At 31.4% G+C, this 16,565-nt stretch overlaps 2 protein-coding genes across 2 annotated transcripts; one reads left to right on the top strand and one right to left on the bottom strand.

The window, feature by feature from the left end:
- Window positions 1-778: 778 nt before the first annotated feature.
- LOC105634003 (DUF1365 family protein) lies at window positions 779-5,024 on the bottom strand. The gene is made up of 5 exons (XM_012216729.4): window positions 4,677-5,024; window positions 4,029-4,140; window positions 2,849-2,941; window positions 1,727-1,927; window positions 779-1,389 (listed from the first exon to the last, which is right to left on the bottom strand). The coding sequence occupies exons 1-5, from the start codon at window positions 4,994-4,996 to the stop codon at window positions 1,156-1,158; spliced, it is 960 nt and encodes a 319-aa protein (XP_012072119.1). The 5' UTR covers window positions 4,997-5,024; the 3' UTR covers window positions 779-1,155.
- A 384-nt stretch (window positions 5,025-5,408) lies between these two features.
- LOC105634002 (pyruvate dehydrogenase E1 component subunit beta-3, chloroplastic) lies at window positions 5,409-8,398 on the top strand. The gene is made up of 5 exons (XM_012216728.4): window positions 5,409-5,833; window positions 5,935-6,044; window positions 6,142-6,185; window positions 6,960-7,967; window positions 8,110-8,398. The coding sequence occupies exons 1-4, from the start codon at window positions 5,731-5,733 to the stop codon at window positions 7,930-7,932; spliced, it is 1,230 nt and encodes a 409-aa protein (XP_012072118.1). The 5' UTR covers window positions 5,409-5,730; the 3' UTR covers window positions 7,933-7,967; window positions 8,110-8,398.
- The last annotated feature ends 8,167 nt before the right edge of the window (window positions 8,399-16,565 follow it).

The following is a 16,565-nucleotide window of genomic DNA, read 5'->3' as shown; positions in this document are numbered from 1 at the left end:
TATCTATAATATAATTTAGTTACTGAGTTATGACTATAACTCAGGCATCACCATCAATATAAACATTGTGGCTTCTTTCTTTGATTCTTTCTTTTCTATTAATTTATTGACCTCCACTTTACTGGTCAATTTAAGAATACCACCACTGGCCACGTGGCATCTTGTGTTTCGCCTCCGCTTTTTCCCCCTATTTCCAATAATAATAATATTATTTATGAATAAGAATCAAACTATACTTTCTTGTAATTTCTGTAATTTTGATTCATTGTTTCTCAATCTTAAACTTGATATAAGACCATTTGACTGCAGCCAAATAGGTGGCAGGTGGGCTGTTGTCATGTAAAAGCTTTCCCATGCCAAAAATGCCAAGTGATATGCCATCGACATACTATCTATACACTAGCACGAGAATCTCACCGGTAACGTTTTCAAGCAAAAGCAATAATAATGACATAGTGTAAAGAGACCGATTCTTCTTGAGGTCATAATGCAGCGCAAGCTCCTAGTGATGTCGACCTAATCAACCAAGCTAATTTGCTTTACTGTCGACCCAAGGAAAAGAAGGATAGTGATTGAGGCAGATATATAAGAAACTGCGCCACTGTTCCTCAAAAAGACTCTTGCTTTGTACTAAAATGCATCAAAATAGCCAAAGCAAAAAGAAAGTGTCCCACATGCAGGCAGAGAAGGTTAGATTATGTACACATAAAGCATATTGAAAAAGGAAGCTAGTACTATTTACGGACAGATTATGATCATAAATAATTGATCCTGACGATAATGATGAATGGTTCAGAGATATGTGCCATACATTTGCTATGAAAAAGTGATTACATAATGCCAGTTGCAGTTTCTCACATTTATATCATGAAAAACACTATGGAAGCACTTTTCTGAGAGCAAACACCCCCGAGTTGCAGAAAGATCAGTAAGGACTAATTTGGCATTGCCATTGCTAATAACAGATTTTGGACAAAAAAAAAAAAAAAAAAGGAAGAATCCCAATAGCCCAATGAATAATAGATTCTCGCAATATTGTTTATATGTAGCTGCATTTTTGATGGTTATAGACAAACATCACATGTTTATACAAAGTAAGATAAGAAACACCAAGTCTCATCCAATAGATTTTAGTGGAAAGCTTACCATTAGAATTTAACACCAAGGCCACTTGGCATCTCTCCACTTGAACTGTCGTTTCCTGTAATTCCTGTCAGTGAAATTTTCTGGGCAATGTCCTTCATCTTGCAAACGTTTATCCCTGTCCGATGCAGGTTTCTGATTGCATTGAAGCATTTGGTCACGCATTTGTGCTTCCTCCCTATGTTTAGGGTTACTGTACCTTGGATGTGTTATAAATTGCACATTTTTCCACCAGAGTTTAATAGCCTACATATGATAACATGGTGAGGATAAGAAAATATTAAATTTCAACTCCTAATATCTAAAAGCATAACTGTTCAGGTAAAGAAGAGGGTAAAAGTATTCTAGTAGCAAATATGCCAAAAAATAACCGTTTTGATATCAAAAGTATATTGATCTTTTTTTATATATATTTTCTCAAACTGCGCAATTTCTGTTATTTCCAATTAAAGGTAAAACAAAATGTTTGTTGTTTCCAATTACAGGTAAAACAGATTTGCAATTTCCAAGGCAACTGTAATAATAGTTAAGTGATAGGTTGATTAGATCAAATTGATGATTACAGTTACTCAAGTCTACTCACATGCCAATATATCCACAATGCAACTTTATGAGGCATCAACCAGAAGAACAAATCATGATCGGACACTGAGATTGAGGAGATTCTCTTAGCTTTTAATGTAGCCACAAAATAATCGCCATGCTTAGGGTGTTGGACTGAAATGCATACAGATAAACTGTCCTCAGGATCATTTGCTCTGATGCTCCAATTCCCAATCATATCCTGCAATTTTCCATCAATATTTTGAAGTGTGAAGAATCTAGTTTCAGAATACAGAAGAGAACAATTGAAATATATAAAGATTATGCAGAACTGCTACAATTTGGTTGTTGTAGGTCACATAACTATCACATCACTTGATTCTCTTAATCTTAATAAATGTGACATATTTGGCATGTTCGGTTACTATTGTCCTATATTTCAATTGGCATATAATTCAATGAGCTGTCATATAACCCTAAGGATCCTAAAGCTCAAACAATCACAACTAAAGAAGCTTCATCCACCATATGAAGCCAACAATTACAACACCATTTTTAATAGTTCTGCCAAGTACTTAACTAGGGTGCAGCACACAGTGTTGCAGACGCCTTCAGAACTCCCTGCCTGACAATAATGAAGACTTTCGTTTCAACTATTCGCCAATAAGATGCCAAGATTCCTTTTTCTGAATAAGAACACCATTCACCAATAAGATGTCAAGATTCCTTTTTTTCAATAGGAATACCATTCACCCGTAAGATGCCAAGATTCCTCTTTCTGAATATGAATCTATGCCAGATTGGCCTCAAGGTATTATCTAATTTAATGCCCATTCCAAATCAAAAGGTGAAAACTCTACATATAACTGGGTTCACAGCAGATCCTATCCCATAATATGCTAAAGCATGAAGGCTAAAAGATAGACATGATATATGTAATTACGGCAGAAAGCATCAACGTGATATAAAACTCATAAGAACATAAGAAAGCCATGGTTGACCAATTGGACTGCAAAACAGGAGTGAAATAGAACAGCATGTATTCAATAGGAAATAATTTGTTGGTAATATTAGTACATTAAGCAATAAACAAAAAGCAAAAAGCAGAAGGTAATTATAACAAACCCAAAACTAGAAAAGCAGAGGAAGTACTGAACAATACCATAAAGGGGCTGACATGCAATGGTTTTGCCACTAAATCCGAGTTTGGATTGAAAACAAAATTGACTCGTTCACCCCATGGTGTATTTGTTACCTAAACCAATCACATCAAGGTCAGCCAAGTGCCTGCTATATAAAATAATCAAAACATTTCACATTTCACATTTCAAAAGACAATTAGACGCATCAAATTTACTATTTGAATCATGAGGAGGTGGACCTCCTCCAATTGTCTCAATATTAGAAAAAAGGGAGTACCAGTAGATTCCACATAATATCTTACAAGGTCCAATGCATATCATACATTGTGAAAGGTATTTCAATGTATTCTATGATATGCATGAACTCCACTACATCAAAGCAAATATAGAAGGGCATGAAAATTCAAAATAAGAAAAGAAAAGTAGGAAAAACACTTCGGTGAGTAATGCAGCAATTCTGACTAGATGGTCGATGCTTCCCTTTCAAATGATAAGTGATAAGTCATCCAGTTCCAGTAAGCAATGTTTAAGCTGACAATTTTTCAAACACACATGCATTGGCACAAGCTTTTTCTATATTAGAACCTGAATGAAAGGATTTCATTGTTTCAGTGTGTCATATCTCCACTTTAGTTTTCTTTTCTTTTGAACTTGAACAAACTTTAGCAACATGAACTTCCAGAAAGACTCGATAGAAATTATGGTCTAGAGAAATTTAAGAAATTTCCACTGAGTCGACATAAACAAACAAGTGGCAGCCTCTGGTAACTTAACATAACAGTTCAAAGAATCTGACTAGTACAGACAAAGCTTCAAATCATGACCTTTTCTAAACAAGGAAAAATGAATTCTTTAGTTCATAATAAGATATTAAAACTTAATATGAGAGAAGGACAAGGAAATTCAATGCTACAGCATGTTCACTTTCTTAAGATGTGAGAGAAGGACAAGGAAATTCAATGCTACAGCATGTTCACTTTCTTAACATGCAAAATGGTAATAAGGCATTGATGTGGTTTATAAGATTTGATCTTCTGCATATCTCGTGAATGCATTAAATGGTGTTTGGTTCTTGATTGAACTCAGTGAGAGGAGTGTTTGACAGTCACTTTGAGTGAAAGCTCAGTGACTTTGATAATGAGTGTTCACCTCCAAACTTGGCTATTTCCAATTCACCACAGAGAAAACAAAACTACATACCTCAGCAATGCACTTCTTCAAATGCCGAAGAGAGCCTTCAAGGTCATAGCAATAGTACAAACTCAGAGGATTTTGTTCATATCCCACGCTGGTAGGTATTGTCAGGAGAAAACTGCCAAAAGAGCAACAAAAATCAATAAAGAGACTTCTGGATGACTGGAAAGAAAGTAAAATGTGCAGCAAATCGGAAGATATCATAACTTGGGGAGTTAGAACTTATCGAGTTACGCACTGAAAAATATACTTAGCCAAATTTTAGATACTGCATTTGAAATCATCTTTCTAGAAGTTATTTGAAAATTTACACACAAACGAGTTATCATTTAAATTTGGATTACATGACAGAATCTCATCAAACAAATTCAATCTATATTTACAAATATTGAAGCTAACATATCGAGTTCAAATCCTTCATTTCAAATATCCATATATCCAAACACAAATTAATAAAATAAAACAAAGAACTTAATTCAACTCAATCGAACAGTATGTCCTTCAATTAGGAAAAACGAAAATTCATTGCACAATAATTATGTGCTTGAACTTGATTTTTGAAAAAAAAAAGTGAATTTTCCATTATTTAATGTGGATTATTGACGCATGTAAATTTCGAGGCAATTTGAAAGTTTTAGAGTAATTAGTAACTACACTGGTCCCGAGGTTCCTGCTACATGGCGAGCCTCATCGGCGGAGAGGTGGTCAGGCGGCGGGCCGGGGGAGCAATCGAGGTCAAAAAGCGCATAACGAACCGAGTAGCGGAACGAGTGGCGCACGGGATGGCGCCGCTCGTGCCAGACAGTGCCTTCGTAGATAGAGACAGATTCTGCGGCGGCATTGGAGGAAAGAGCATCAGTGTAGTAGAAGGGGAGGAAGCGACAGAGTAGAGTACGGAAGAAGAGACGTAGAGAGAGAGCAAGGGAAGTGACGAACGTTGATATGATTGAAAACAGCAGATAAAGAGCTTCCATACTTTTGTGACGGTTAGTTGTTAGACTTCCTTAAAAGGCACTTAAAAACTTGCGGGCTGGGCTTTCTGACATTGATCTAACAACAAAGAAAATATAAGTCAGGCCTATTAATTATATGGTCCACTAAGTCTAGTCTAAACTCAGAAGCAGCAGATCTGAACCCAAAGAGCTCACAAACAAGTCACAAGACAATTAAGGAGCTGCTTGTTAGGGTTGGTCCAACCGTTAAAGTGGGTCACCAACGAGACAAAGCAATACACAGCTCACGTACTTCTTTCATTACTTGCAGGCTTGCACCCCCACTCCATTGCTCTCAACAACCAACTGGAAGTCTCCATCTAACGCCTCAAAGAGACTGAAATGACATAATTACCCTAAATGGCTAACGTGGCTAGTTTTCCAATTCAACTACGATTGGTGCGATGTAGCCTAGCAAAACCCTTCTTCAGAGAGAGGGAGAAATGGCGATGGAAACTATGTGGATTGTGGCCTGAAAGTTTCAGCATCAAATAAATCGCCCTACGTAAGCCAAAAAGACGAAGCACAACCCAATAGCTCACACTTAGCTCTTCTTCTATTCTGTTATACTCCTCAATTTCTCCGCCTTCTCTCATTTTCTTTCGCTGTTTGCTCTTTATAAATTCAATCTCTTTTTCTCTCCATCTTCCCATCTCTCTATCTTTCTCTGATCTCTTGCTTAGTTTTTTGCTAAAAGGCAGGAGAGAAAGGCACATATGGCTACAGTTTTCCAAGGATTAGGAACTGCAACGGCTTTAACAGCTTCCAATTCCTTCGATTCGAAGAAATTGCAGCTCCCCGCTCGTAGATCCTTGTCAGGTTCGGTTTCTATGTATAACTTGTTTTTTTTTTCGCCATCTAATTGTAGTTGGGGATATGTGAAATTTGCTTAATCTTTTTCGTTTTTTTGTTCGATTTAGAGAGGAAAGCGAGCTTCTTTGTGGTCAGATCTGATGGGAGCATGAACTTGAACTTAGATTCTAATTCGGGAAGTCGCAGGGCCGAGCAGTTGATTACCAATGCTGTTGCAGTAAATAATCTACTTCTCTTTCTTGATAATGGGGTTTTTATGTTTGCTATTTGTTATTTGGAACTGATAGTGTGTTTACTTTCTTTGTTTTGTTTAGACAAAGGCTGATAGTTCTGCAGCTTCAACCGCTTCTAAATCGGGGTATGCTTGTATTCTCTGGTTACTTATATATGTACACTTGTCAGCTCAATCATTTTGCTTTGCTCTACCTGTTTCTTGCACCATTCTATCTATAACTTTGACATATATTATGGATGAACCTTATTCAATTTTATATCGAGAATAAAATTTTCGGCAGACTTGACTTGACTCTTTGGAGAATGACTAACGTTAGTTTATGCATGCGAATTGGTTTGTCTTTGGAGCTGAAGTTTGAACACACTGTTAAGATACTCTCATCATTAATTGACTCTAATTATGACTTTCTAAAATAAAGAAACTAATAGCAACTGATGTGATTGGGTGTTATGAAAGAAAGAGAAATTATGTGGATGAAAGGAAAACTTGGTTTTGTATGATCTGAAATTAATAGTTAAGACGGCACAAAGTAGTTCCCAAGAATCAGTCTACTCAAAGCGGTTTTCAATTTTTTAACAAACTAGGTTCTTTTTCTAAATTTGAATGCCAAACCCTTTTTTGAAGTGCTTGCTTCTTTTTGCAAATTTGCTTTAAGATGCAGTTTTATAAGGCCATAAGGCTTATAATGCAGAGCTGACATGTGGATACAAGATTCTAATGTTGACATGATTTATATTATGCCTTGTCATATCGCATTCAAGTGTCTGCTGCATTTCTTAGTATTCTAGACTTGTGATTGATGTGTGCAGGATTATTATATCGTTATTTATGTTTATTAAGTCACATTGATTTGCATCACGCTTGAAGTACTGAAGTATCTCTGCATTTTGTGATCAGACATGAACTTCTACTCTTTGAGGCACTAAGAGAAGGCTTGGAAGAAGAAATGGATAGAGATCCCAATGTTTGTGTCATGGGTGAAGATGTGGGTCATTATGGAGGTTCGTATAAGGTGACAAAAGGCCTGGCTACAAAATATGGGGATCTCAGAGTTCTTGACACCCCTATTGCTGAGAACTCCTTCACTGGTATGGGCATTGGAGCTGCTATGACTGGCTTGAGGCCAGTTGTTGAGGGTATGAACATGGGTTTTCTTCTCCTAGCTTTCAACCAGATCTCAAACAATTGCGGCATGCTTCACTACACATCCGGTGGCCAATTTAAAATACCAATAGTCATCCGTGGACCTGGTGGAGTAGGTCGGCAACTTGGAGCTGAGCACTCACAACGCCTTGAATCATATTTTCAATCAATTCCCGGAATCCAAATGGTTGCATGCTCGACGCCTTATAATGCCAAGGGCTTGATGAAAGCTGCAATTCGAAGTGAGAACCCAGTCATACTTTTTGAGCATGTCTTGCTTTACAACCTCAAAGAGAGAATTCCTGATGAAGAATACATCTGTAATCTTGAGGAAGCTGAGATGGTTAGGCCTGGAGAGCATGTAACAATTTTAACCTACTCAAGGATGAGATATCATGTGATGCAAGCTGCCAAAACTTTAGTGAACAAGGGATATGATCCTGAAGTTATTGATATCAGATCGCTGAAACCATTTGATCTCTACACAATTGGAAATTCAGTGAAGAAAACACATCGTGTGCTGATTGTTGAGGAATGCATGAGGACTGGTGGCATTGGTGCTAGCTTGACGGCAGCTATCACTGAAAATTTCAATGACTATTTGGATGCTCCTATTGTATGCTTATCTTCACAGGATGTGCCAACCCCTTATGCCGGGACATTGGAAGAGTGGACTGTGGTTCAACCTGCCCAGATTGTGACAGCGGTTGAGCAGCTGTGCCAGTAATTACAGTAGTAGCATAAATAGACCTCACCTATATGGTAGGCTTTTCATGTTCCTCTTTAATTACATCTTTTATCAGCTTTTATTTCAGGTCATTATTTAATTTCACATTTTGTTGGCAATTTTGTGTGGTAAAAAACTGTCAATGAAGTTGAGGATTTTCTTGTTTTTTCTTTGCAGTAACTTAATTTATGCAATGGATTCAAGGTAGATATTGAAATCACCATCTCTATCATTAGGTTTGTCTGTCAAAGATAAGATTATGTAACTCTACTCTAATATGTGTTGGGGAAATATATGGTTAAATAACTGAACAAGGCTATTTCAGCCATTTATTTAGTTTTTTCCCTCCTTTTCATTCAGGAGTTTCTGTTATTACTTCTTTGTGTAGACTTGACTAAGTTGAATTCAAGTGTTCATGGTTAGTATAGTGTTCTTGTTAACATGATGGTAACTCATTTTTACAGAATTTGATTGGCAAAATGAGTTTTATTTGATTGTAATCTGTTTTTCAAAAGTTATGTCCCAAGCTTGTTAATTCATTAATTGCATTTTAGAGTTTTTTCTATTAGCTGCAAATTAATTATATTTTTATTTATATTATATTTGCACTGTACAAACTTAATAAAAATTATTACTAATATTTTTTTTTTCAAATTAATATTTTTGTTGATACCTTTTATTTATAGTTATTTAAAAGTAAATAACTAGTAGATATTATTATTATAAGAAATATAATTAATATTTTTATTTATATAATATAATAACTAGAAAATAATTAAAAAAATAAAAACGAAAATAATTGCACTCTTAATATTTATTATATATTTCAGTAGTATGATTATAAAATAGCATTTGTTAACTATCGGTTATCATAAATAGTTAAATCAAATGAGCACTAATCAATCAAAAGGACGTCTCTTGTTTGTTGGAGCGTTGTTATGTGCTTCAAATCTTAAACGAAATAATGCAGATTCTATTTATTGCTTTCATTTTTTGAGCAACTTCTATTGCTTTTTGGGAGGGATTACCGCTCTGAAAATCAAAATGGAAACATGTTTTTGGTTTGGTTTGTCAAAAATGTTTTTCTGAAAATGTTTTTATATGTTTTGCATTTTGAAATATTCAAGAAAATTGGCAACTGACTTTTTTTTTTTTTTTTTTTCAAAGGGATTACCAATTACACACTTTTTACTGACAAAATTATTTAAAAATTAAAAAAGTATATATAGAATGCATATCCATTAAATGTCAATGGTTGCCATAATTTTTACTCTTATTTTTCTTCTTTGTTATTAATAACAATTTTTTATGAGTTTAATTATTTTTACAATCTTATAAATTATAAGATTATTATTATTATTACTGATATTAAAACATTAAAAAATAGTTATCGATAATAATTTTACTGTTATTAAAACACTCTTTCGGATTTTTTTTTTTTTTTTTTTTGAAAGGAAGAACAAATTGTTAATTGAGTCTTGCTTTTTATAGGACCAATATAACTGAAATTGGACCAATCCACATGGCCCATAAACGCAATAAACCCAACTTATTATCATAATCGGTCCACAACTGCGTTTTGACGATCGATCATACCAATGAAGTTTTAAGCCTGTGAGGCTTTAACAACAAAAATTAGAATCCAATAATGATGGCCTTCGCCACGTTCTTTAGGTTGGCATACGACAAATTAGATTTTTCTTGTCTCGACCAGATTATATATATACATAAAAGGTTAATGTCGTTTATGGATTTGTAGTTGCTCCTTTTTGTAAATATTTTTTCACGTATGGGATCTCAAATCTTGCAGAAATTGTCTTCTGAGTTGAGCTACTTTAATGGGTTATAATGACATGTAGGTATGAAATTATTGAGAAATTGGGACATTATATATACTTTTGAAGGAAAAAATTCAAAAATTTTGGAGCATCTAAAAGTAAAATTTTTAAAATTAGAGTGGCTCAAGACATATTTTAGAAAACATACATTAAACTCTTAGATAAATATAAAATTATGAAAAATTAGAGGGGCCAACTTATATTTGGTTAAAGAAGTAGATACAAGTTATAGGGTAAAAAAAAAAAATTTAAAAACAAAAAAGGGGAAGATCGGGGAGGCAATTCAAATATGTTTTTGAAAATATTTCTGAGACGTGAAATTAGTTGTGTCCCTTGAAAAGATGTTAGCCACTGAATGACTATTTTGACTGAGAGACATGCATAAACATGTCTATCAGAATTCAGCATCAGTAACTCTCATATGCATGCGTGACTCTTCCATATAAGAACATGGCCATGTGGGTTCTTCGCAACTTGCAACAACACAACAACTGGTTCTTCCTTTATTATTTATTACCTACTTGAACTATCACAGCCATATGATATGTATTTATATGTATAAGCAATCAGCACTAGTTAATCAGTTCAGTGCATGAACATTATATGCATTATGCGTATGATTACCTCTAGCAAAATTCCTTTTCAAGATACCTTTTTCTCAATGAACAAATTGTTTTGCTGTCATTAAAATTTTGAATAAAGAAGCCAATCATTTTTCATTAGATGGGAGTTAATGATTGAATAGAATCAAATCTTATGTCCCCAATGAAAAAAAAGAAAAGAAAAAGAAAAGAATTGATAGAAAATACAGTTTTGAGCTTGAAATTAAAATCTTTGTCTTGTGCTTTAAAAAGCAGTCTCGATTCTTTGTTTTCTTTAAAGTAAAATATACAATATTAATCTATTAATATAAAATTTTACATTTTATGTAGAATATATTAATTTCTAAATAATTTCAGACACCATTAAAAAAATTAATTGCAAGTGGAAAAAAATAATTAATAATGTGACAAGACATGCATAATTTTTGTCCCCAAACATGCTTAAACATGCTGTTATGGCATTTGTTTCATCATTTACAAAATGAGTGTGACCATGTTGCTTTGTACTACCAATTAATCGATCCCTTTGCTTGCTGAATTAATATTGCTTCCCTAAATATTGAAATAAAATAAATAAAATTATTTCATTTTAACTTTGTGTGAATAAATCCAGAATGGCAAGACATGATTGGTAACGGGTATGCAAATCTACCCATGTGGAATACACGTGGAATATTACTTTGATTGGATAAATATATTGCCAAAATTATTATTAGTGAGTTATCATTCAGGTTTACATATTGTAGACATGTTTTTTCTCTGTCTTATTTTGTTCTCGAATATACTCTTTAAATTTATTTGTTATATATGGATAAATAAATAAAATCTTCAGTTGAATATGTGCTATAGCTATGCCTAATATAAACATTTTGCCTTATCAATTTAATTATATTTGATAATAAATAATCTTATCATCACATATATATTCAGACTATAATCTTCGCAAGATCATCTAAATTCTCAGTTTTTTTTTTTTAAAAAAAAAAAAAGAGAAAGAATTAAATATTAATTATGGGATATATATATATATATATATATATATATATATATATGTATGGTGGTGGGTTAATTACCCATCCATGGAAGCAATTCTTTGTTTTCGTCCAGCATTTGACAGCTATAAATTGCAACATAGAAGCCACCTGTGGACAGTACCTTATCCACGTCCACGATTCTGGGCTTCTCTTGTCTCCGTTTATTTAAATTTATTTATTTTATAGGGAACACTTATTTCTCTCATTTAACATAGTTTGCCACTTTTTTTTTTATACCGGATATTATGGATTATTATATTTTTTAAAATTTCTAAGAAGATTTAACATTTCAAACGCTCCAGCGTTAACATTTTGCAGGTTTTGTGGTTCATAGTCAATCTTTAACGTTAGAAAGTTGTTGTTTGGCGTAACCCTAGCTAGCTCGAAAGGGCAAACTGCCTTCGTTCATGTCATATTAATTTTTCCAATTAATCTATAATATATATATATATATATATATATATATATATATATATATATATATATAATCCAAATGAAAGGAGAATATTAAGATGGATAAATAAAATATAGTTAGATTTAATAATAATAGATTGCTCTATTTTTTAATTGGCTAAAAATGAATTAAATAATTATTAGTTTCTTTCTTAAACCTAAATTTTTTTTGGAAAATAACAAAATAATAGATTATTTCAAATAAATTAATAAATAAATATTGAATAATTTACAAAATAAAAAGTTTTAGTAAATAAATATATATACAACAACAAGATCTCAACGTGCATTGCAAAAATAAAAGTTTAAAAAATTGATTACAATTATAACAAGGCTAAATAAATATTAAATTAATAAATTGAATATGTATTATGAATTCTAATTACAAATAAATCAAAATTATATTACAAATTCTGATTGTATTATGAATTCTAATTGAAAAGTTTAATATTATCAAAATTGTATTAAATTAATAAATTGAATATGTATTATGAATTCTAATTACAAATAAATCAAAATTATATTATCTAACTTCTAAAATCTATTGTAAAAATTTTATCCTACCATATCATATCATTTCATATTTTATGAAGAAAAAAACTACCACTAAATTTTACTGGCATTGGCTATCAGTAATTTATTTGATTTTGCTATCAATAATTTTTTACTTTCTCTAAGATATGCTGAAACTCTTTGTTACTATTATGGATCATTGTTAGTTTAAATTTAATTTTTTTGATTTAGCTATCAAGAATTTTTGTTTTTTATTCTAATTTAAGGTTTGATTTTAATTTATTACAACTCTACAACTTCAATTAATAATATTTTTTTTTGTAAATATTCAATAATGCATATTATAAGTGTATACAAATATTTGGCTATGTGTTGATATGTTACATGTGTGTTGCTTTCAAGGTTGCAAGCTTTTGGTAGTAGATGGAAATGAAAAGCATTGACGTATAGGGGTGAGCAAACAAAATGAACTGAACTGAACTAAGATCGAAAAAATTAAAATTTTTATAAGTGAAATCGAATCAAATCAAAGTTGGTATCTAAACCATACTAACTTGAATCAATTAGTCGACTTTTGCAATATATCGGTTCGGTTTTAATAGTTAGGGTTTTTTTAAAAAAAAAAAAAAAAATAGGAAAACATAATAAAAATTTCATGTGCCTCGTTTATACACCAAAATGACAAAAAACACGTTTTCATATTATTTTCTGTATAGTGTCTTTTTACCGTTGCGTGTAAACACCTTTTCAACTATCTATCGAGTCTTATCGGAGAGTTTCTCTCAAATAATTAATTGCCATCCAAAAAAAACAATACATTGTGTCAGCAATTAGAGACCAAATGTATTTAAAAGAGAAAATTCCCTTTAAGTTATTGCAACCAAATTTCGAAATAAATCCCTCATCCACGTGTAAAACTCACGGCGTTTGGTTTCATCACAAATTTATCTTTGTATCTGGACATGGATATTCTTGTGTACTATATCACATGTATACATGGGGCAACGGTGTTTATATAAATATAAATATATATAATTTTAAATAATTATAATTTCATTATATTTATAATTCCTTTCTTTACTTTCAATTTTTTTTTTTAGTTTAATTAAGATTGAATACCTTTCAAAAAAAAATTAAGATTTAATCTGCAATCATATAATTGTGAATTTTCTTAAAATCATGTTCAAATAAGAAAATTTTAAATTATAATCATTTGGTCTCGTTCCCCTTTCCCTTCATTCGGTAAAGCATTTTCCTTAAAGGATATTTTATTTGTCTTTTTTGAGCTTATTATATAATATATAATACTCTAATAAGGGTAAGGTTCAATGTATCATTAGTAATGCATCACTCCAAAGTCTAAGCAGATCGGTTTTTCGTTAACGAAGATTCCTGTTTTATCTTAAAAAAAAAAAAAAAAAAAAAAAAATCGGTTTATCAGTGGCATGCAATCCAGTTCATGTGCAACAAAAAGTTATAGTACGTGCATATACGTGCATTTAGACATGTTTGGTAAAACTAACTATTTTATTAACTATTATTTATCAACTGTTTACTAGCGTTGCATAATTCAGTTTTTCAAATTCTGAATGCTAATATATTTCGGTGTTTAGAATATATGATATCTATCTGTCGTGTAACGAATAAGAGAATAATCACTCGTTATATAACTCAGAATGTCTTTTCTGACCTATTAAACCTCTTGATAAATAAAAAAATAAATACAATTGAATAAATATCATTAAAAACGTAAAATCAATCCTTAGGAAAGTTCTAATTAAGAATACCAAAGTGGAAGATACAATGAGGGAATGAGTGAAAAGATTATATATACAATAATTATTTGTTTAATTTACTTAAGTAACTTGGCAAGCAATTGCTAGATGATCAAGACTTTCCAAAACGAGAACGCAAATTTATTATTTTATCTTCATTGCTTGTAATTAGAGAAGCATGCATTATAAATATATCATAATAAAATTATATTACTATTATTTATTAATTATACCATCATAATATATCATTATAGATATAAAAATAGTTCCAAATTTAATTTTTCAACCATTTTCAATATTACAATTAAATATATATAAAAAATTTTTCTTGAAAAATATTTTTTAAAATTAAATTATTTTCCTAAAATAAACAAATAAAAGAACAGATAATGGGGGTAAAGTTAAAAAAAAAAAAAAAAGGATTTGATTCTTTTAATGATAAAATAATTAAAGAAAGAGCAACATTCTGTTTGATCAGCTAGTCGTCCTACAAAAAGAAGACAGACATTTGAGAAGTTACAACATCCACTTCAATCTCATCAAATAATTTTTAAAAACATAAACTAAAGTATTATTATCCATAATGATTTTTTATCAAGAAAATTACATAGTGACAGTTTAAACTAATTAATAAGCTGGAAGTTAGTTGGATGAGGATAAATAATAAATCAATCATAAATAAATATATTAATATTTGACCGACCACAAGAAAGCCACACTTTGCTAGTACTTTTTGTTATTTTAATAACTAGCTACGTGTTTTTCCAATGCTAACGCGTTTCTGCTTTTTGGGATTTTATTTTTAATAATTTGGTATGTTTATTTCATAATTTTTATACTAATTTTTTTTGTTATCCTTAGAACTCAATGGAAAAGTGGTGTCTATGATCTATCCATCCAATTGAAGTGGAGAAAGCAAGAGTGGCCATTCCCACTTCTTTTCCATCTTTAAATTATTAAGTTTCATCAATTAATCTCCACAAATCAAACTAATGCCAATCCACATATATATGTTTTTTCTTTAATTACCATTAAAAGAACTACAACTTTTTATTAATTAATAAATTAAAGGCATGATGCTTCATTAGGAGACACCGAATGCCATGATTCGTCATATGTTTTTCTATGTATTAACGTTATTACTTTATTTCATACAACTACCGGATTATTTATATATTTAAATAGGCATTCCTGATCCAATCATGAAGATATACATGCTAATAAAAAGATAATACGAATTTTTTAAAAATAATATAATATTAAAAGATAATTCTTTTTTAACACATTTAATTTCTTTCAAACGTATAGAAACTATATGTTAAATAAACTAATAAATTAATTAGACACAACTCTCTTAATTCCATGAGTTTCATGTTCTTAATAATTATTTTACACATGATCGGTACATAATTTAAAAATAATTGAGTCGGACATATATATGCGTAACGTTTCACATCAATCATCATTATTAAAAAAATAATTGAAGCATAATAAAGAAAGGTAGGATTGTAGAATGTTGTATTACATATATAGAAAATGTGGGCGTCAAATGAAAAAGAAACATATATAGAAAGTTAAAATGAGAATATGGTAGATGTTTGCATCATTCTATCCGTCACCCTCCACAGAATTAAGGAGATTATGACATCTCGTATATTATTTCTGTTCATGTTCTTCTTCCTTTTTATTTTTTTTTCTCTAATATTTAATTATTTATATAATATATTAATACTTAATTCTTGAGCTCTAAATTAATAAAAATGGAACCTAATAAAAATAGGAAAATAAGCGTGTAAGCGCCACTTCCTCCAACTTTTCTTACATGGACAATGGAGTGGGGAAGACGTGTTTTTTATTTTTATTTTTTATATTATATATAAGGTAATACATACGCACACGCATGTAGTAATATTTTGTATATTATATATTTTAAAAAAATATATAAACATTACAGTAATTTCGGCCCTTTGTCAGGACACGTAAGCAATGGCGGCCGTTGTCGGTCTCAGACAGGTCCAATTGCTGGGGTCTCTGTTTGTTTTGGTTTTACTTTTGGATTTTTTGGTTTGACTACTCGATCCGGTTGTCTCTGCTCAGCTCTTTCATTTCATTTGATTTCTTATTTATTTTCTTTTCTTGGCATTTTGCTTAATACTTAATACTGCTCTTGACTACCACGGGATTTTGTTTTACATGTCACGTGGCTTTCATGTGAACTTCAAGCATGCAACTGCAAGTAGCCCACTCCTGTTATTTGGTATTGATGCCACCATCCCCACCTTAATTACCTACACTACAAGCTAGCTAATTTGTATAATTTTTTTTTGTCTTCATAAGTTTATTGCAGATTTAATAATTAAGCTAGTGCTAATTAAGATTGGGTGTGAAAAATGTAATCTTTTTTTTTTTTGGGGGGGG

The sequence above is a fragment of the Jatropha curcas genome, chromosome 11 (assembly GCF_041381405.1).
Source record: "Jatropha curcas cultivar XTBG-Jc1 chromosome 11, XTBG_Jcur_1.0, whole genome shotgun sequence".
Taxonomy (NCBI): Eukaryota; Viridiplantae; Streptophyta; class Magnoliopsida; order Malpighiales; family Euphorbiaceae; genus Jatropha; species Jatropha curcas.
Note: the sequence above shows the minus strand (reverse complement) of the source record. Positions and strands in the feature narration are given on the sequence as shown.